Genomic DNA, 20577 nt, shown 5'->3' with positions numbered 1-20577 from the left:
CTCAAGGCGAGCGCTCTACCACTTGAGCTACAGCGCCACTTCCGGTTTTCTGGTGGTTTATTGGAGATAGGAGTCTCACGGTCTCTCCTGCCCGGGCTGGCTTTGAACTGCGATCCTCAGATCTCAGCCTCCTGAGTAGCTAGGATTACAGGCGTGAGCCACCAGCGCCCAGCGTGATTTTCTTCATAACTAATGCTTTCTGCAACTTGTCAATAGTCTGTGCTCCTTCTGCTATTTTGCCAACATACCCTCTTCTGGAAGTGAACTCACTCATTAAGAACACAGCTGTGGCTGGGCCAAGACAGCTGTGATCATTTGCTCTTCTGGATCTCTCTCACATAGCCCCCTTCCTGTCCTCAGTGTCACTTTATTTTATTTTTAAAATTTTCTATTTTAATTTTTATTGTTATTATAAAGGTGATATACAGAGGGGCTACAGTTATCTAAGTCAGGTAATGAGTATATTCCTTTTAGGACAGTGTTGTCACCTCTTTCAGTGTCATTTTAAATAGTCACAGCTGTCTTGGCCAATAATTGCTGCCAGTACTCCCCATGTACCAGATGTGTGTGAGGCCAGTGAGATATCCTCCTCTATTTGCCAGGCACAGAGAGGTTAAATAACCCCCCATCCAGCAGGCAGGGAGGGGCACGGAGGAGAGTGGAGACAGTGGAAGCAAAGCAGCAGGCCTCCAGTGGGCAGTGTGGCAGCACCACCCTCGGTCCTCCAGCCATGCAGCCTCCCCAACCAGAATCTCTGGGATAGACTCAGATCTTGTGGCTTTCTGGAAATCTCCAAAGTGTTCTAAGCATGGCAGGATGCACAGCATTACCTAGGCAGCTCAGGGATCCAGGTGGTTTGGTTTTGCAGTGCTGGAGATTGAACTCCATGTTTGATATGCTAACACTGAGCCACGTTCCCCAAACCTCTTGTATTTCAGAAGCTCCTTACCCCTGCCACCATATGTGTGCTTGGTTCTTTTTCTTTTATTAAGGAGTTAAAAAAATTCTCCAAAAGTGACCAAAGACGTGTTTATTTTTAAAAACATCATTTCACATGCACAGATTTCAGTTCAGCTGATTCATCCCCACCCACTGTGGTATGCTCCCTGTTTTAAGTCCTCAGTGTTCAGCAGGAACCTGCTGAGTACCTCTGATGTGACCCCAAGAGCCCTTGGGGGTTTTCTTACTACCTTGTGTGATGGCACAGGTACAGGCTTGATTTCCCTGCCCCAGACCTGAAGCTGGCATTTCTCCCCAGACTTAGTCTGCTTGTTACTAACTCCAATTCTAGGTTTTTAACCCAATTTTTGAAACGCCCAGGAGCTCTTCTCCAAGAACAAGTGTTCAGACCTACAGTGAAGCTCTATCCTGCCTTAAAAGATCATTCAAAGTTTACTCTTTAGGGAAATGCATACACAAGGAATGTGTATTTTATTCATAAGCAAAAGACCTTTCTGAGGTTTGTACTTGAAACACACTTGATCTAAATGTCCAACTATAATAAAATACCTCTCCATTCTGATCTGAGGACTAGCCCCCAAAATACCATACAAAATGGAAATTTAAATGGGAGACCAGTTCCAGCTGCCAGGAGAATCTGGAAAGAAATATGACTTTTCTTTTTTAAAGTACAAGCACTCAAGGTTCACAACTTACAAGAATCCAACCCAGACTCTGTGAGGTAGAAATGATAGCAGATAGCAAATGGAAGGCTTAAATTCACCTGGAATTGGTCCCTGGCTCTGGTCCCTTTACTGTTTAGAAGGTGCAAGCAAAAAGCAAATGCCATTCTGCTGTTTAACTGTGAGTGAGCAAGAATAAAGCCATTCAAAAGACTCTCAGGCAGTTTGAGTAGGATCTCAAATGCTCAGAGGCCTTTGGCTGATGGAAGAATAAAAGGTGGGGATGGAGGTCTCTGAGCCACAGCCTGAACCCAGAACAAGAAGGTCCAAATGGGGCCTTTGATAGCAGAGACAGTAAGACCTTTAATCCTCCCATCAGACTTCAGCAGAGGCCTAGTTGGCCTTGCACAGTCTAGGATCACTTACCTGCCCCAGCACTCAGAGAATGAAATCTGGCTTGAGTGACAGACCTACAAGCATTCTCCCCAGATCCAAGCTGTACCACACTGCCTGTGTGAGCTCAGGTCTCATTCCCTTCCTCAAAGTCTGAGGAGATGATGTTCAGAAAGATATGTACCTATGTCAGTGCCTATCCAAAGCACCATCTCTTGGACGGAAAGGGGACAGAGACTTGTTTATAGGCTCTAACAAGGGTCAAGGGAACTGAGACACCCAGGCTACTCTCGAGAATAGAACAGATGAGCCGGCAGTGGCAGAAGAAGGGACTAAGAGCCAGGTCTTTCTTAGGAAACTGCAGTTGTATGACAAACTAAATGCAGTAGTGTGAGTGAGTGTGTTTTGTGAACTGTAAAGTGCTAGTCAATGTAGGGTGGTACTGATGTAATTATATACTGATGTAATTATTCAAAAGAATGCACTTTATTTTTTGACAGTATTAGAGTTTGAACTCAGGGCCTTGATAAGCAATGCTCTATCAATAAAGCCATGTCCCCAGCTCTTTCTTTCCTATAGTTATTGTTCAGATACAGGGTTTGTTTGTTTGCTTGCTTGTTTTGGTGCCAGTACTTAGGACTTGAACTTAGGGCCTTGGCGCTGTCCCTGTGATCTTTTGCTCAAGGTTACTACTCTACCACTTGAGCCACAGCTCCATTTCTGACTTTTTTGGGGGTGGATAATTGGAGATAAGAGTCTCGTGGACTTTTCTTCCCAGGCTGGCTTCCAACCATAATCTTCAGATCTCAGCCTCCTGCGTACTAGGATTAAACCAGCAACCGGTAGAGTTTTATATTCCCCCCCCCCATCCCCCCTGTGACTAGCCTTAAACTTCAATCCTCCTGCCTATGCTTTCTCCTATTACAGGATTACAGGATTACAAGATAGATTATAGGTCCATCACACTCACCTTATTTGAGATGGGGCAAAGGATATCACTTGTTCTTTTTGCCCAGGCTGACACTCAACCATGATCCTCCTGATCTCTGCCTCTTGGCTTAGCTGAGATTACAGGTATGATCTACATCATACCTGACCCCAAAGAATGTACCTTAACACCCTTCACCCTCATGCCTACTTTGTTCTAGAACCTGTGCTGGACACCAGGCACACATTCGTAAATGACACAGAACACTCTCTGCTCTCCCAGGTCTAATGTGAGTCTAAGTTTTCACAAGTCCTGGTGCAGTCACTAGTTGTCTAAGTCCTAACTGGCATTTCCACTAACAACTAGCATTGCTTGTGTGTTGTCCAGGTAACATATTTTTGTGCACTTTCCAAAGCTTGGAGGGGAAAGACACTTAGTGAGTTGCTTAATGCAGAGCTCTGGTACCTCTCTGCAATATCAGCATCAGCAGCCCCTGTCACCAGTATCAACATACAAAACCCAGTTTGGAAGGAGCCGGAAGAGAGTTCCACCCTTCAATATCCCTCCTAGGACAAGTCAGCTTCACTCACCCACTTACTCACTCGCTCACTCACTCACAGGAAGTCTCAGGACCAACCTGGAACTCCCCAAATTCTTTCAAGAGTGATGGTTAAGGCCTGGAGGGATTTGTTCCTAGAACCAGTGTTTAAGAGGTAGCCAGAATTTTGGAAGCGTTTCTCAGCCCCATTAGTTTTGTGCCTGTATTTTTTGCCTTGTGGGCAACTTCTTGTCCTAGATAGGTTCTCATTTCCTCTCTTGCATTTTCTGCTTAACAGCCTAGATGTTCTCCACAAACACAAAAGTGCATTTCCACAACAGTGGAAGTCTTATAAGAGATAAGGTGACTTATCTATATATTGGTTAGTTGTGAACTAAGAATCGCTAGTCCCCAACAGCTGGTGATAGCTTTCAAAAAGCAGAAGTGAATATCAAGTATCATTTCACTGAGCTTGATAGAAGTGAGTGGAATATTTGGCCCAGATTTTCTCTAATACTGTCGTTCAGAACTGAACTATCCCCACAGACAAAAAGTCTAAGTTAAAATTCATTAAATGGATAAAAAAAAAAATGAAGCTGAATGTGAATTAGCAGAGCCACAAAGTACAGAATCAAGCTACTAAGACCAAGGCAATGAAATTTTCAGATACCGAATCCAAAATTAGTATCAAGTAGAAACAGTGAAAAGACATCTGTAGCTCAATACATTTATCATTATTGCATAAACTGCAGAGCACCAAAGACAGAAAGTTCTAAAAGCAATAGATACCAATGTCAGATTTTTACAGCTCAGCAATAGTTCAACTGACAGCTGACCTCTCACAATACCAACATGGAAGTCAGAAGACAATGGAATAATATGAGGAAAATGTGTAACTCAGTGGGAATCTATCTTGAAGTGCTAGAGAAAGTAATTTGTCAGGAAAAAAATTTTTATTGTAAAAATACTGTACAGAGGGGTTACAATTACATGGGCAAGATAATGAGTACATTTCTTATCAAGCATTGTAGCCTTTGTTTCCCCTTCCCATCCCTTCCCATCCTCCCCCTACCCCACAACCCAATCATCTTCCTCCCTCCCCCCCCTACCAAAGTTGTAAAGTTCATTTTCAACATAACGACTTTTACATCTCATTGTCGCAATGGGTCCACCTGTATCCCTATTTAAACGATTTGTTTTTTCCTTTCCCCTCCACAAATTATACCGACATCAAATACAGTGAAAGCAGGGTTATACCGTGGGGGAGGGACATACAAAGCAACAAAGAAATAATCTTATAAATGTGTTAGAAACAATCTCATGAAAGAAAAAAACATTTGAATACATATCTTAGGGTTCATTTCCCTAACATCAACTTATCTGACCTTTTTTGCTTGATGTCAGGAAAAAAAATTAAGGACACTTTCCAACCAATCAAACTACCTGTCATCAATTGGAATTCACTAAATAGGCAACTAAAGAAAGATATTACTGAAAGGAAAGCCTGAGGCACATGAATATCGTTGTGACTTAAGACTGGGAGGAATCTCTTTCCATTTACTGGAGCTCATTTTGATACATATTATTTTATATGATCAGAGGTACATAAGCATCACACTTTTGTGTTCCTCTTCTAAGAAGAAAGAATTTCTTAAACTTTAAAATAATGAGGGAAAACACTGACCTATTTGACTACATTAATAAGGACTTGGTTTATTAAAAGCCACCATAAAATATGTGAGACAGATGCTAGCAGAATATTTTTGCAAAATGTGTGATAGCCAATGATATCCACACTGTCAGAAAGAATTCTATAAACCAATGAGAAAAAGAAAAACCTATAAAAATGTATAACCAATAGAAATAACTAAAATTTTACAGAGGAGGAAATATAAATGGTCAGCAAATATACCAAAAAAGCTACATCTCATTAGCAATCCTTAAAATTAAAATCTAATTAGACATTAAAAACTCTAAGAAATCTATCCAACTAAAACAACAGTTCCCCCTAGAACAAATAAATAAGTTTAGCAAACTTCAGGATACAATATCAACATATTAAAAATAAACTTATGTTTATCTATTATCAATGAGCAATTACGAGATTAAGTTTTTTAAACAGCAGTACCATTTAAAATAAAATACATAGACAAAAATATAACAAAATGTATATACCTATAATATGCCAAAAAATTACAAAACATTGATAATAGACATTAAAGACTATCTTTGACATACCATGAGAGACATACTATGTTCATAGACTGGAAGATTCATTGTAAAATGTCATTACTGACCTAAAGATTAAACACAATAAAAAAAAAATCCCAATCGATAAGAGTGTACGGAAGTTGATTCTAAAATTTCTGAAGAAAGTCAACAAAACCAGAGATAGTTGTCAGTAAGGGGAACTACCTCTGTAGAAATGTGTGGCACATGCACTGACAACTCATCTATCTATCTATCTATCTATCTATCTATCTATCTATCTATCTATCTATCTATCTATCTGATTGTGGAGCTTGAACCCAGGGTCTGCTCGATCTCCTTGAGCTTTTTTGCTCAAGGCTAGAGCTCTACCCCTTTGAGCCACAGCTCCACTTCTGGTTTTTGATTAGTTAATTGGAAAAGAAGAGTCTCATGGAGTTTCTTGCCTAGGCTGGCTTCAAACCATGAGGCTTCTCAGCCTCCTGAGCAGCTAGGATTATAGGTGTGAGCCACCAGCACCCAGTGACAACTCTTGTTTACTCTAGTTTTATAGAAATGTTTAAAATCTCCAAGTCACAAACACAGGAGTCATCCCAGCATCATCAAAACTTTCCAGTCATCTTACAATTGACAAGCTCTACTTTTTTCAATAACTTTTCTGGCAATACTGAGATCTGAACTCAGGGCCTCACACTGTGTTTTGCTTACTCAGCTGTACTCTGAGCAATGCCTCAGCCCCAGCTTCTTATTGGTCATTTTGTAGATGGAGTGAGGACTTTTCTGTAATGGCTACATTGAACTGTAATCCTTTAGGTTTTAGGCTCCTGAGTAGCTAGGATTATAGGTAGAAGCTCTCAGCACCTGGCTCAAAATTATTCTATTGCTATATAACAGATGAATGAAATAGAGTACTATCATTATCCTCAGTTGCTTTTGTTATATCAGGGTCAAGCCTACACGTCTCCCCCCCCCCCCCCCAGATGAGTCATTCTAAACAGGGTTGGGCAAGGTGGGTTCTGAAGGAATTTGGGAGAGGAAAACAAATTCAGATTCTGTACCTTTGAATATAAAGAGGTTGGGGGGCAGGTCCAGGCCTGGAGAGAGCCAAGGGAGGTGCCTAGAGTGAAGTTTATGAGACATTCTCAGTCATAAAAGTGCTGAGTTAGCCCCTGCAAAGGGACTTCCAAGAAAAGACAGCTTGTGAGCAGCTGCACCTGTGGGGTTGAGGGCCACAAAAAGACCAAGTGTCCAGGAATTAAACTAAACTAAAGTAAACTAACTAGCAGATGGTAGGTCTGTTTTAAAGAGTCAATCTGGCTGGGTGCTAGTGTCTCATGCTTACCTTAGCTACTCAAGAGGCTGAGATCTAAGGATCGTGATTCAAAGCCAGCCTGGGCAGGAAAGTCTCTGAGGGTCTTATCTCCAATGAACCACCAAAAATCTGGAAGTGGAGCTGTGACTTAAATGGTAGAATGTTTATCTTGAGCATAAAAGCTCAGGGACAGTGCTCAGGCACTGAGTTCAAGCCTGCCTCAGACTGGCACAAAAAATAAAAAAATAAAAAAGAGAGTCAATCAGAACTCATTCTGGCTGGGGCAATGGGTACACTGTGGCCAGAGCAATGGATTTTTCCAGAAATTTCCCCAGTTGGGGTATTTTTCATGTTTTAAATTTAGCCACTGATTCAGAATCCTCCTCCTCCTCCTCTACCTCCTCTCTTCCCGCCCCTCCTCTCCCCAACTCTTCCTCCTCCTATTCTTCTTCGTCTTCATCTTTGTCTTCTTGGTCGTCATCTTAGTCGTCATCCTTGTCTCCTCCTCCTGCTCTTCCTCATCCTCCTGTTCTTCCTCCTCCTCTATAATATCAACCCTGCTTAGGCTAAGAAGATACAGCCAAACTTGGCTGAAAGCCCCTCCCATTAGCACATCTGTGTCAGCCCCTTGAATTTCCCATCAAGATCCCACTTGACTGTGATTCAAAGTCAACCACTCAAAGTCAACCATATTGTTCCTTTTCCATCTTCATTGTTCTAACTTCAGCTGAATTTTTTGGGCTTTTGTGTGTGTATGTGTGTGTTTTTGGTCGGTCGTGGGGTTTGAACTCTGGGCCTGAGCTCTGTCCCTGCACTCTTCAGCATAAGGCAAGTGCTCTACCCCTTGAGTCACAACACCACTTCCAGTTTTCTAGTGGTTTATTGGAGATAAGAGTCTCACGGACTTTCCTGCCCGGGCTGGTTTTGAATCGCAATCCTCAGATCTCAGCCTCCTGAGTAGCTAGGATTACAGGCGTGAGCCACCGGCACCTGTCTCAGCTGAATTTTTAATCAGAGGCAAAGGAGAAAAGAGATGCCCACAAAGGTAAATGTACTGTACAAAAGTAAACAAAGACCTCATTTTCTGCTGTTCTCTTTCAGGTGTTCGGGTTCTGGGTGTGGATCCTGGTGGCTGCCACTCAGGTAGCAAACCCACTGCTGCAAGGTTGGGTGATGTATGTGTCACTCACCTCTTTCCTCATCTCCCTGATGTTCCTCTTGTCATACTTGTTTGGATTTTACAAAAGATTTGAATCCTGGAGAGTCCTGGTAAGAACCATACAGGCTGGGAATGTGGCTGAGTGGTAGAGTGCTTGCCTAGCGTACACGGAACCCTAGGTTCGATTCCTTCATACCACATACACAGAAAAAGCCAGAAGTGGCGCTGTGGCTCAAGTGGTAGAGTGCTAGCCTTGAGCAAAAGAAGCTCAGGGACAGTGCCCAGGCCCTGAGTTCAAGTCCCAGGACTGGGGGGGAAAATAACAAAACAGAGGCGTGGCTTCCCCCAGATGCTGGGTATTGAGGGGACAATGGGCCCTCACTGGTGGGGAGGAGGACGAGGAGCCCAGGGATTCACCCAGGCTAGACCCTATGCAGCCAAGGCTTTTGATTTTTAGTATGTCGATTATTAAGCCAACATGAAAATATTTCTCTGCAAGAGCAATTCTTCCCTATACGCTTTTCTACTGTCTTCCCTGTTAGGAATATACAAACCTTCTTGAAATGAAGAAAATTCTGAAGTTGCTTTAGAGACGCACACCTGTGTACTTCTAGACACAAGGGAAATGGAGGCAGGAGGGTTGCTTGGGCTCAGGCGTTCTGGGCCAGCCTGGACCACAAAGCAAAAGTCTTCTTTCTTACTCAAAAATAAAAAAACAAACCAACAAAAAAAAAACCAAAAGGAATATTCTACTGTTCTTCTGAAATTTTATTCGTAGCAAAGTAAATCATTGGAGCAACGTTAGTAGAAGAAAAATAATCTCATCAATGGGAAGTTTGCCACAGTCACTCTGATAAGTTCATTTTTTTTCAAAAACCATTATTTTATTGCAAAGATGCTGTACAGAGGGGTTACAGTACATGAGTAAGGTAATGAGTACAATTCTTGTTGAACATTGTTACCCTCTCCTTTGTTTTTCTTCTACTATCCCTTCCCTCCCCCATCTTCCACACTCCTCCCCCTCCCAAAGTTGTAAAGATGGTTTCCAACATAGTGTCTCATATCATTGTTGCAATGGGTCATCCTGTGTCCTTGTTTCATGATAAGCTCATTTTTCTACACACCACATAAATCTTATGCAATAAAGTGCAAATTACATGGAACAAATTTGCTTTTATTTAAGATAACACCATGAATTTTTTCAGGTCATCACATCATCTTGTTAAGCATATCAAAGTGTTTCATGCTGCTAGGCACTCGTGGCTCACACCTGTAATCCTAGCTACTCAGGATCTGAGGATCACAGTTCAAAGCCGTATCTCCAATTAACCACCAAAACCAAAAGAAAAAAAAACTGGAAATGGAGTTATGGTTCATCCTTGAAGTTGAAAGCTAAGAGACAACACCTAGACTCTGAGTTCAAGCCCCACAACACACACACACACACACACACACACACACACACACACACACACACACACACAGAGAATTCAAGTTTTGAAGTGGATGAGCCTCACACCCCATCTCATCTATACATTGAAACTAATAATGGCCATTATGAAGTCAGCTCTTGAAAATTAAATAAGATGTGTGTACTGTAAGGATAGTGCACAGCACAGAGTAGGACTTCCTAAAACTAATGGTTAAAAGCCTAGGCTTAGAGCTGGGCACTGGTGGCTCACACCTGTAATCCTAGCTACTAAGGAGGCTGAGTAGCCTGATGGTTCAAAGCCAGCACCAGCAGACAAATCCAATAGACTCTTACATCCAGTTAACGAACAAAAAGCCAGGAGTGTGTCACCCTTGAGTGTCACCTCTGAGTGAAAAAGCCAAGCAAGAGTACAAGTCTCTGAGTTCAAGCTTCAGTACTGGCACTGGTGTGTGTGTGTGTGTGTGTGTGTGTGTGTGTGTGTGTGTGTGTGTGTGTGTGTGTGTGCACGCGCACGTACACACACACACACACACACACACACACACACACACACACAAAGATCATAGGATTTGAGCTCATGACCTGGGTGCAACTTCTACCTTGCCCATTTAGTCACTGGCTGTAACCTCGAGCTTTATTTCCTCAAATTAAGACTAGTAATAAATGCAACTCTAACAGTTGACATGAAAAAAAAAAGGCTTGACACAAAGCTTGGCATGGAATAAACCTTCAGTATCTGGGGCCATACCTCATATGGTAGACTGCCTACCTAGCAAATCCCCACTACCTCCTCCAACCAAAACGTTCAATAGCAATCAGCAAATGTTAATGTGTATTGATATTATTGCTATTTATTAATCCACTATATTGCTGCTACATAAATATTTCATTCTAAACACTGGGAAAGAAGAGCAGAAGCTGGATTTGGAGGCTGCTTCTTTCCCCATTCTTGGAGTAATGGTGGCTGCTCTGCTCTCTGTCCCCAGGACAGCCTCTACCACGGGACCACAGGCATCCTGTACATGAGTGCTGCTGTCCTGCAAGTACACGCCACAATCGTTTCTGAACACGAGGACCTGAAAAACTACTACATCAACACAGCGGCCTCAGTGAGTGAGCAGGGACAGTCACAGTGGTAGCTAGAAGACATTTCTTACATGAGGATTCATTCTGCCCAGTGCAATGCACACTGCCCTGAGTCCTCAAGCTGCAAGGGTATGGAGGAGGGGGCCAGTGTGTGTGTGTGTGTGTGTGTGTGTGTGTGTGTGTGTGTGTGTGTGTGTGTGTGTGTGTGTGTGTGTAAATGCATGTGTCCAAAGTCAAGCCTAACTTTTGCCTCCTGTTTATCCAAACTAGCCTGGTTCTCTCTTACATTCAGTATTCAGAATTACTTTTTTTCTTCAAAACACAAATTGGAGCACACCTCCCTCCCACAGAGAGTCCTTCAATGGCTTCCACTGCTCTGAAAGGGACTCAGCTGTTCTGTTTCTTTTATTTCAGTGACAGACAATCATGGGGGTGAGGGTGTTAGCTGACAGAAGCAAAAGCAAGGTTCCACTAAACGATGAGAAGAACAGGATTCTAGGGCTTTGGCCCACGGAGGCTCTTCTGGGCCCTGGCACTTTCTCCAGCTGTGGAATGGCGCCCTCTGGTGACAACAAGCACACAGTAGCAGAGGGCACCTCAGCAGGCCCTGACCTTCATTAGCCCTTGAAGAAAACTTCCAAGGCAGGACTCTGAATACATAGACTTGCGCATTCATGCTCAGCTTTAGCTGGGATGCCTGCATCTCAGGATCAGAGTGGCCTCATGCTTGTTCTGCTCTTCCTCAAGTGATATCTCATAACCAAGGCCTTTCTAGATGGCCTACCTCAGCATTCCCATTACCCTCCAACTGCTGACCTTGCCTGTATTCTGCCTCCTGTTGTTAAAATGCAAGCTCTGTGAGGCAGGATTTTTTTTCCTTTCCTTTTTTGAGACAAAGTCCCACTATGTAGTCCAAGCTGGTTTACATAGTGCCTCAGCCTCCCCAGTGCTAAGATTCCAGGCATGTACCACCATACCTGGCAGAAAGGCAGAAAGTTTTAAATCTCTTCCAACTGTTAAAACAATAGTTCTTGGTGGTTTAGGGATTTTTGTTTGCTTTTGTTCTACTGGTACTTTTTTTTTTTTTTTTTTGGTCCGGTTGTGGGGCCTGAACTCTGGACCTGGGCACTGTCCCTCAGCTCTTCAGCTCAAGGCTAGCGCTCTACCACTTGAGCCACAGCCCCACTTCTGGCTTTTTTCTTTTTGCTTATGTGGTGCTGAGGAATCGAACCCAGGGCCTCAGGCATGCAAGGCAAGCGCTCTACCACTGAGCCACCTTCCCAGCCCCTGGTACTGGTTTTTTTTTTTAATATTATTTTATTTTATTTGAGAACATACTGTACAGAGGGGCTACAATTACATGGGCAGGATAATGCATACATTTCTTACCAAGCATTGCAGCCTCCTCCTTTGTTTACCCTTCACCTCCCTTCCCAGCCTCCCCCCTCCCCCCACCCAATTATACCCCCCTGGTACTGGGTTTTAACTCAGGGCCTTGTACTTGCTAGATAGGCACTCTACCACTCTAGCCATGTCCCAGCCTTCTGTACTTTAGGCTATTTTTCACACTAGATCTCTCACTTTTGCCTAGTTCAGACTCAGACCTGAACTCCTCCTCTCTATGCTTCTGTAGCACAGATTACAGATGTGAATTACCTATATTAAGTTTATTTGTTGATATGGAGTCCCACTAACTTTTGCCCCAGCTGTCCTCAATCTTTAGTTCTTCTGCTCTCCACCTTCTGAGTAGCTGGAATTATAGGAGTGAACCAAAATACCTGGTGCAATAATTATTCTTAAAGGATAGCAGGTACTTAAAAGATACTGGATGGATGGATGGATGGATGGATGGATGGATGGATGGATGGATGGATAGATGGATGGATGGATGGAGAATGTGAATGCCAGCCAGGGTGGAAGACATGTCACAGGTGATGACCCCTGCCCTTAGAGGAGAGAAGAGCCATGGCTTGGCCATGGTATGAGGTATGGTGGGAGGAGCAGAGGGATTGAGGCTTCTAGCATGGTAGTTGGATAAGGAGAATCCTGGGGCCTGCTGAGCTTGGAGGCTTGAGAAGGATGTGGACTGCGAATGCTAGGGATAAGCATTTCCATGAGAGTACAGTAGCTGACCAATTATCTGCCTAGGCAGAGGACACAGAGGCAGGGTCAGGCTAGACTCCTATAGGCTGGGGCCACTTGGGTAGAACAGACACTGGCACTAACCCTCCCTGACACTATCATCTTCTTCCAGTTCTTTGCATTCATCACTACCCTGCTCTACATTCTCCACGCCTTCAGCATCTACTACCACTGAAGCCTGGGTGGCGCCAGTGAGAAAGCCCGGGTCATCCCCTCCTCCAACGCAGGTTTCATCAGGAGCCATCTGCATGACCAACAGACCTCCACTGGAACACGGGCGCCACAGACCATCTTTCTGGACTAGTCAATGAGATCTGCTTTGACAACTTCCTTCAGTGAACACAAGAATCCTGTCTTCTTTTATTTCCTGGGAAAGTGTGTGTCTCAGACTTTTCTGACCATGAGCCTAGCGCTTCTAGAAGTCTAACCTCCAAACCACAGTAGAGAATCCCAGCTTTGCTGTTGCTGCACCTGTCCAGGGATTTCGCCCCAGCACTGGGGCTCTCTGGCATAGGGTGAGGGGACAGTTTGGTCTTTTCTTCTATTTTTTTCATTTTGATAAATATTATTTTATACATGATCAGAGGCACATAGGTATTGTGCTTTTGTGTGCTTCCTCTAAGGGGTCTTATTTTCTTATAGTTGAAAGGCACCATGGAGGACTTTGTATTTAATGTTCTGAGCCCTCCTAACCTGCCCCTAACCCTTGCATTAGTATCCAAGGGAAATCTACATAAGCCAACTTTGCTTTTTGGGTTTTGCAAGATGATTATTCAATAAGCCATGTGGGAGATGAGACGGGATTGGGAGGGAGGAGCGTAGCCTGTAGCTGCTGCTATGTGAAAACCATAGCTGCAGTGCACCTGCATCAGGTGTCCAAGGGCCTCCTAAGGGCTAAATTCCAGACCCTGCCTTGACCCGCCCCCCCCCCCCGAGAAGAGACCCCAGTGCAAAAGGCAAGGGTCCTCTTCTGTGGCCCCTGCCAGGGCCATGTGGGAAGAACAAGCTGCCCCATTATCTCAGGGGCAACAGAGCGCTCCTTCCCTGGGACCATGTTTTTCTGCATGCATCCTGGGGACTCCTTGGGTGAGGCCAAAGATCAACAGGGCTTCTCAGGATCTGACAAGGAAATGCTTTTGCATTTGGAGGCCATTCTGCAAGAAAGCACGGCCTTGTGCACACAGAAAAGCCAAATCAAGGTGCTTAGTTTCAAAGGAAACATCCTTCCACGGCCAGCTGCACGCTCTGGCCTCTCTCCTCCACCTGGGTCCCCAGGCCTAGCGGGCAGGGATCCAGCCCTGCGACACCCGTGCCTGTTCTTGCTTTGAAATAAATTATTGTGTGAAAGGGACTGGTCTTCCTGATTCTAGGTTTACTGTTCTCTATCAACTTTTCTCCACTCCTGGGCAAGGGTGGGGGGCGTGTAGGAAGTTGGACATCCTTCAGGAGTTACCTAGGAGAAGACTCCATTACTTCACCATTGTTTACTAGTCCGTTTCTCATTGCCCTGATGTCATAACAAGCCACCGTTTATCTCTCCTTTTGTTGCCTGGCAGCTGTCTATGATGGTCACTGCTCAACATTTACTGAGTGGCCACATGCAAATAAAAGTCTTTTGTACCACAGAGACTGACTAATCAGTTGCTTTCATACTGTTGGCATCGCACCTCACACTAGTGCAAGCATGAGTGTTACCAGCACCACCCTTCGAAGGCTTTTTAGCCCTCAAGCCTGAGTTCCATGTGGGCAGGAGTACAACCTTGCTTCTAAGGTGGCAGCCAGGAGAAGCTGTGTTTGCCTTTGGTGCTGGCTTTGTAGTGTTAGTATTTGGGGGCAGATTCCCAAAATCAAACTCACAACAGCTAACGTTGCCAAGGCTGGGAGAGGAAGAGGGCTGGCTGAGCGCTTGCATGGGTCTCAGCCTCTCATGCTGCTCCCTCCACCTCTTAGGCCCTGAGAATCACCAGCCCCCATCCACTGCACAAACCCCTCACCTGAGTCAGACATCCCAAATTCACTGCAGCTTCCTCCCAGGCCCCCTCAGCGGCTTCCCCCACAAGGGGGCGCTGTAACACGGAAACCCCAAGGGTTTCCCACACCCAAGTCCTGTGTAATGATTGATTGGCTTTGGGGAAAAGGAAGACTAAGACATTCCCCAGCATCCTTGAGAACCTCATGTGTGCTGGGTACTGGGGACATTGTGAGCGGGGATGCAGGATCCATGAGCCACACCCAGTGGTCTGTACCAAACAAGCCACCTGCAGGTTCCAATCAGCCTCAGCAAGGGCAGCCAGTGACTCTTGAACCAATAACCAGGCTATATGATCTTTATAAAATAGGGGAAATGTATTAAAATTTGAAAGGTGACCTTCTAATCTCCACGACTGGCATTAGGTCTAAAAATACCCCAACCCACAAAATGTTGGTCCCCCATCTCTTGCCCCCAAATCTGACCTTCCCATCAGAAACATCACATCTCAGCAAAAACTTAGACACTTAGATGCAGAGGGTCATGTGCATGCCCTTGTTCAAAGGATGGAGCAGGAGGAAGGTCTCACAGATTTCTCACCAGTGTACAGAGCTCAGATCCCAAGCTGGGATCATCTCTGGTGGATCATCCACCTCCAATCTAGCCAGATTCACGGCACAACACCTTCCCATAACCTCCTGAGATTCATGACTGGCAGGTGTGAGGATGTTTGCATGATGCTGGACCACACAGCTCAGCGGCTTGACTGCTGTGAACATTTACTGACTGGGTGGCCCAGGGCCACATTGGGTTGGGGTTTATCCCAAGCATGGGATGGGCTTCTAAACCCCTCTGTCTCCCATGGGCAGATGGGTTTTTAAAAAGCATGAATGTTGGAGTCAGCAGCAAACAAAACAAGACAAAACAAAACAAAAACCTTGTGGTGAGTCAGATCCTGCCAAGGGCTCCCAGAAGCACAGAATTTTCTATACCCACATCTAGGGCCTCCCTTCCCTGGAAGGCCACACAATTTGACTCTGTCTCTTATTCACCTCTTTGACTCTTTCTGCATTTCTGAGTCCTACCATGGATCCCGCCATGGTCCAACCTGCCCTAAAGCCTTAGACTGCACTTTGCTGGAGCCATCTGTCCTCTCTCTGAAATGCCTTGCCTGTCACACACCCCAGGAGTTCCATCCCCACTCCTCAACCCTGCCTGCCTTGCTTCCAACCTTACCTCTGTCCAGTTGTCCCCATCCCTGCTGGGCCCAGTGTTAATTCCCCCTTCCCAGTCCCCCCACCAACATCTCTCTGTTACAGACACTACACAGAGGTCTCACATTCTCTCTGCATGGAGGAGAGCCTGTCCAAAATTCACATCCAGAAAGCAGATCATCCAGACTCAAGTCAAAGCTAACCCCCAAACCTCCCCCCCTGTTTCTCTACAGTTTTCTGGTCTCAACTCTTAGCTGAAAGGAAAACCCTTCAAAGCCAGAGTTTTCAAAGCACAAGAAACAAAATATGTCTCTAAACCTATAGAGCATTGTATTGAGAACTCCCCAATTCCCCCAGATCACACAGTCTTTGGCACCCAGCAGTCTGTGCTCTGGGTTGATCAATTAATTAAATATCTGGTTTTATGCCCTGGCTTTGATTCTGTGTGTGTGTATGTGTGTGTGTGTGTGTGTGTGTGTGTGTGTGAGAGAGAGAGAGAGAGAGAGAGAGAGAGAGAGAGAGAGAGAGAGAGAGAGAGAGAGAGAGAGAGAGAGAGAGAGAGAGAGAGAAAGAGAGAGAGAGAGTGCAAGGGGAAAGAACACAAGTTTATGGTTTTAAAGTATCTAGGATTTCTGTGACACTCACTTCTGATTACTTTACTAACACAATATAAAATGACCAAAGACAGCTTTGTGCCCAGCCCTCGCCCTTGTAGTTGGGCTCAATTCTGAATTCTAACAACAGAGAGAAACAGACTCGCTGGGCTAGCATTGAACCTTGGTCTTCAGATCTCAGCCTCCTGCGTAGTTAGAATTACAGGCATGAGCCACTAGTGCCTGGCAAGATATGTTCTTGTAAGAGAAGGAAGAAAGCTCTGTGGGTCCTGTGGGAAGTGGGGGCAGGGTTCTGCAAGAAGGCAAGCTTGAACATGAACTTCTGGCTTCCAGAGCTGTAAGCCATAAATATCGGTGGTTTAAACAACCTCTTCTATAATGTTTTATGACAAGAACTTGGACAGGGGCAGGAGGTTTATACAAAGGTGCACTGAGAGAGGAAAGATGTGTGTGCACTAGGAGTGACAGTCTATGAAGTCCTTACTGACTTGCAAGTCCAAGGTGGTGAGATTCCACAGACGAGGTTCTTCTGCACTGACAGGAAACAGCCCTCCATGAAAACCATGGGATACTCTGACTTCTGACTTAAGACTTTTTTTTAGTCAGAGTCTTTTCATGTATTATAGGCTGGCCTCAAACTCATAATCCTCCTACCTCAATCTCACAAATGATGGGCTTACAAGTGAGCACTATCAAGCCCAGCAGATGTAAGACTTTGAAGGGAGCTTAATTCAGGAACCTGACTGAAGCAAGCCAGGAGCCTGGTCAATAGAGTTCTGTTCAGTTACTGGAGATATCCACTAGGTGGCACCTGAGTTCCACTCGAATGCCAGAGGTTGCAGGGCATCTCGGCTCTGCTGCATCCAGTCAGGGTTTTGGAGGCGTCAGAGCAAGCTTCCCTTTGCACAATAGGTGATACAGAGGTGCTCTAACCTCAAGAACCACACCTGCTACTTTACACATGGGGAAACTGAGGCCAAGGACAGAATGTATCTTGACACTGATTGCAGATTGTGCCGAAGCCTTGTTTGCTCCTCTAATAAAAGCTGGAAGGTTTGCTTCTATTTCCTACACATCTGCTGAGTGTCTACTATGAGCCTCTGGCTGCACAGAACCTAGAAGGCCAGGAGTGGTCTGAGGCATGAGCAGAGGCTCACATCTTAGAGGTGTGATTTGTAAGTACCCCTAAAAAAAGGGGGTCTCTACAAGAAATTACTAGAATGGTCAGTGGTCAACCACATTGACTGCTCTGGGCTAGAGGCTCCCCCAAGTGGTAAAGGGGACAGAGAAGAGGGGTCTAGAGGCACAGGAACAGCAAGACAGAAGCCAGGATAAGGTGACAGCAACCAGAGGCGCTGTTGCGGTGGTTCTTCTGTGGTAGACCTGGGAACTCCCAGGTAAAGGAGGGTTAGCAGGGAGTGGCAGGAAGTGGCAGGTCTTGTGCCCACTCTGGCCATCCTAAGGAGGTGGACACTGCAGGGACACTGAGGGAGATAACCACCACCTCTTTATAGCTTGAGTCTTTCTCAAGAGCTTATATATTTTGAAGTCCTTAAGAATTAAGAATTGCTGGTTTGAGCCAGTAGCTCATGCCTGTAATCCTATCTACTCAGGAGGCTGAGATATAAGGATTGCAGCTCAAAGCCAACCTGGGCAAGCAAAGTCCGTGAGACTCTTATCTCCAATTAACCACCAGAAAACCAGAAATGGTGCTGTGGCTCAAGGTAGAGAGCTTGCCTTGAGCTGAAGAGCTGAGGGACAGAGCCCAGACCCAGAGTTCAAGTTCCACCACTGGAAAAAAAATTGTCTTAGGCTAGTAAACAGCACCAGTCTTACTTAACAGAAAAAAAACAACCGTATCTAAAATGGATGCAGCTATATTTTCCTAGCACAAATAAGAGCCACAATCTTGAGCTTGACTTCTAGTTTCTGCATGGAGAGCAGGAAATGTCTCTTCCCATTTCCCCCTCCACACCTCCCTATTTTTATCCTGTTATACTAAAATAAATCATTGTGAAAACTTTTTTTTAAGTTGCTGGTTTCAATTTGTATGTGTTTATGCTGAAGATGGAGTCCAGGGTCTGGAGCAAGCTAAGCATGATGTACCACTGAGCTACATCCCAGCCCATAGGGTACAGGACCACAGAGAGTCAAGTCCTCAGGTAAACATCATCTCCTTTGGCCACAGGGAAATCTACTGTGAACAGATGTGGCAGGTGTAAGGTGACACTTTCATACTTTCCCAGGGAGTGAATAGAAAATTCTGTCTTTGTGTGGGTATGTGCATGTGTGCACAAGCACACACCAGTACTAGGGTTTGAACTTGGGGACTGGGGGGCTGTCCCTTACTTAGCTTTTGTTGTTCAAGGCTAGCTCTTTATTACTTGAGCCATAGCTCCACTTCTGGCTTGTCAGTGGTTTATTGGGGATTCGAGTCTCACAGATTTCCTGCTTTGGCTGGCTTTGAATTGCCATCCTCAGAGTTCAGCTTCCTGAGTCGCTGGGATTATAGGTATGAGTCACCAGACCTAACAGCTTATACCTTTATGTGGGAAGTCTTGGCATTTCTTACAAGAGCTAGGTTTCCTACCATTTGGATGATGCAATGTGTGATGTGCTAGAGTAACTCCATATCATTTCTTTGTGGTTCCTCTGTAAAGTTCTCTCATGTAAATACTACCAATCAAGAATAGTTGTCTAATTTTTGAAAGATAGCCTACAAAATTCACACTTGTACATGTGTGCCTACAAATGCACACGTATACACATGTATGTACATAGATGGCACATACACATGGATGCATGGGAAGAAATACACACACACACACACACACACACACACACACACACATGAGGGACACCCAGGGAGGACACCTGCATGCACACACATGGTGTCTTGTAGCATGTCCCCTTGACTCAGGCCCTGGACAGAGGCCAGAAGAGCAGCTGCCCTGCGAAGCAGATTGTGTAGGAAGCCTGTGGGAGATGCTGACAAGCCAGCCTGCCTCAAGCTACTGTGTTAGAGGTCTTGGGAGGAGGCTCAGCAAAGGCATATAGATGTCAGACAGGATGGGAGCTCAGCAAGAATAGCCACTGCTTTCTTGGCATGTCCCATGGCTTGTTTTGAAGGTACCAATGATGGCACAGCTAGTCAGTGCCCATTTCCCTGGGATGGGGTTTGAGCCTGAGCCTAGTCTGGGCTGAGAGCTTATCTGGGGAAGGAGGATGGGACATGGGGAGCCTCCCCTTTCCCTTCCCCCTCCTCTTCTCCCCCCTCCCCGCTCCTCCTCTTTCCCCTCCCCTTCGTCCTCCTCCTCCTTCTCTCCTTCTCCTTCTTGTACCAGGGCTCCACACACTCACTTGGCTTTGTCCATTCAAGGCTGGCTTTCTAGCACTTGAGCCACAACTTCACTTCCAGCTTTATGCTGGTTAATCAGAGATGAGAGTCCTTTGGTTTGTCTGCCGGAGCTAGCTTCAGACCTTGATCCTCATATCTCAGCCTCCTGAGTAGCTAGGATTACAGCCATGAGCCACCATGTCCTTCAACCAGTGTTTCTTGAGAACCAGCATGGAGGTCGTGGGTTCTATCTTGGACCATTCTTGCTCTTCCCCTGTAAGGATTTAATAAGGAAATAATAAGAGCCTGGTACATAGAGAACCTTCTGCATGTTAGATTACAATATTTTATGCATCATCGACATCATAGAAAATACTATTTTTTCAACCTCTCTAGTCATAAAAGAAATGCAAATCAAAACAACCTTGAGATTCCACCACACCCCAGTTAGAATGGCTGTAATCAAGAACTCTAATAACAACAGAGGCTGGAGGGGATGTGGACAGAAGGGAACCTTACTTCATTGTTGGTGGGAGTGTAAACTTGTTCAACCACTTTGGAAAGTAGCATGGAGGTTCCTCAAAAGACTCCACATAGAGCTCTCCTATGACCCAGCAATCCTA

The 20577-nt window shown here is 45.0% G+C and overlaps 1 protein-coding gene across 1 annotated transcript in view; it reads left to right on the top strand.

The window, feature by feature from the left end:
- Mall (mal, T cell differentiation protein like) overlaps positions 1 to 14445 on the top strand; it is a 27689-nt gene extending 13244 nt beyond the window's left edge. The window contains exons 2-4 of the mRNA XM_070013259.1: positions 8103 to 8270; positions 10579 to 10701; positions 12933 to 14445. Coding sequence (XP_069869360.1) covers positions 8103 to 8270; positions 10579 to 10701; positions 12933 to 12995 — 354 coding nt within the window. The 3' untranslated portion in view covers positions 12996 to 14445. The remainder of the gene's footprint in view (positions 1 to 8102; positions 8271 to 10578; positions 10702 to 12932) is intronic.
- Positions 14446 to 20577: the final 6132 nt, after the last annotated feature.

The sequence above is a fragment of the Dipodomys merriami genome, unplaced genomic scaffold (genome assembly GCF_024711535.1).
Source record: "Dipodomys merriami isolate MVZ:Mamm:240054 unplaced genomic scaffold, mDipMer1.0.p SCAF_90, whole genome shotgun sequence".
In the NCBI taxonomy this organism is placed as follows: Eukaryota; Metazoa; Chordata; class Mammalia; order Rodentia; family Heteromyidae; genus Dipodomys; species Dipodomys merriami.
This window is presented reverse-complemented; position numbering and strand designations above follow the sequence as displayed.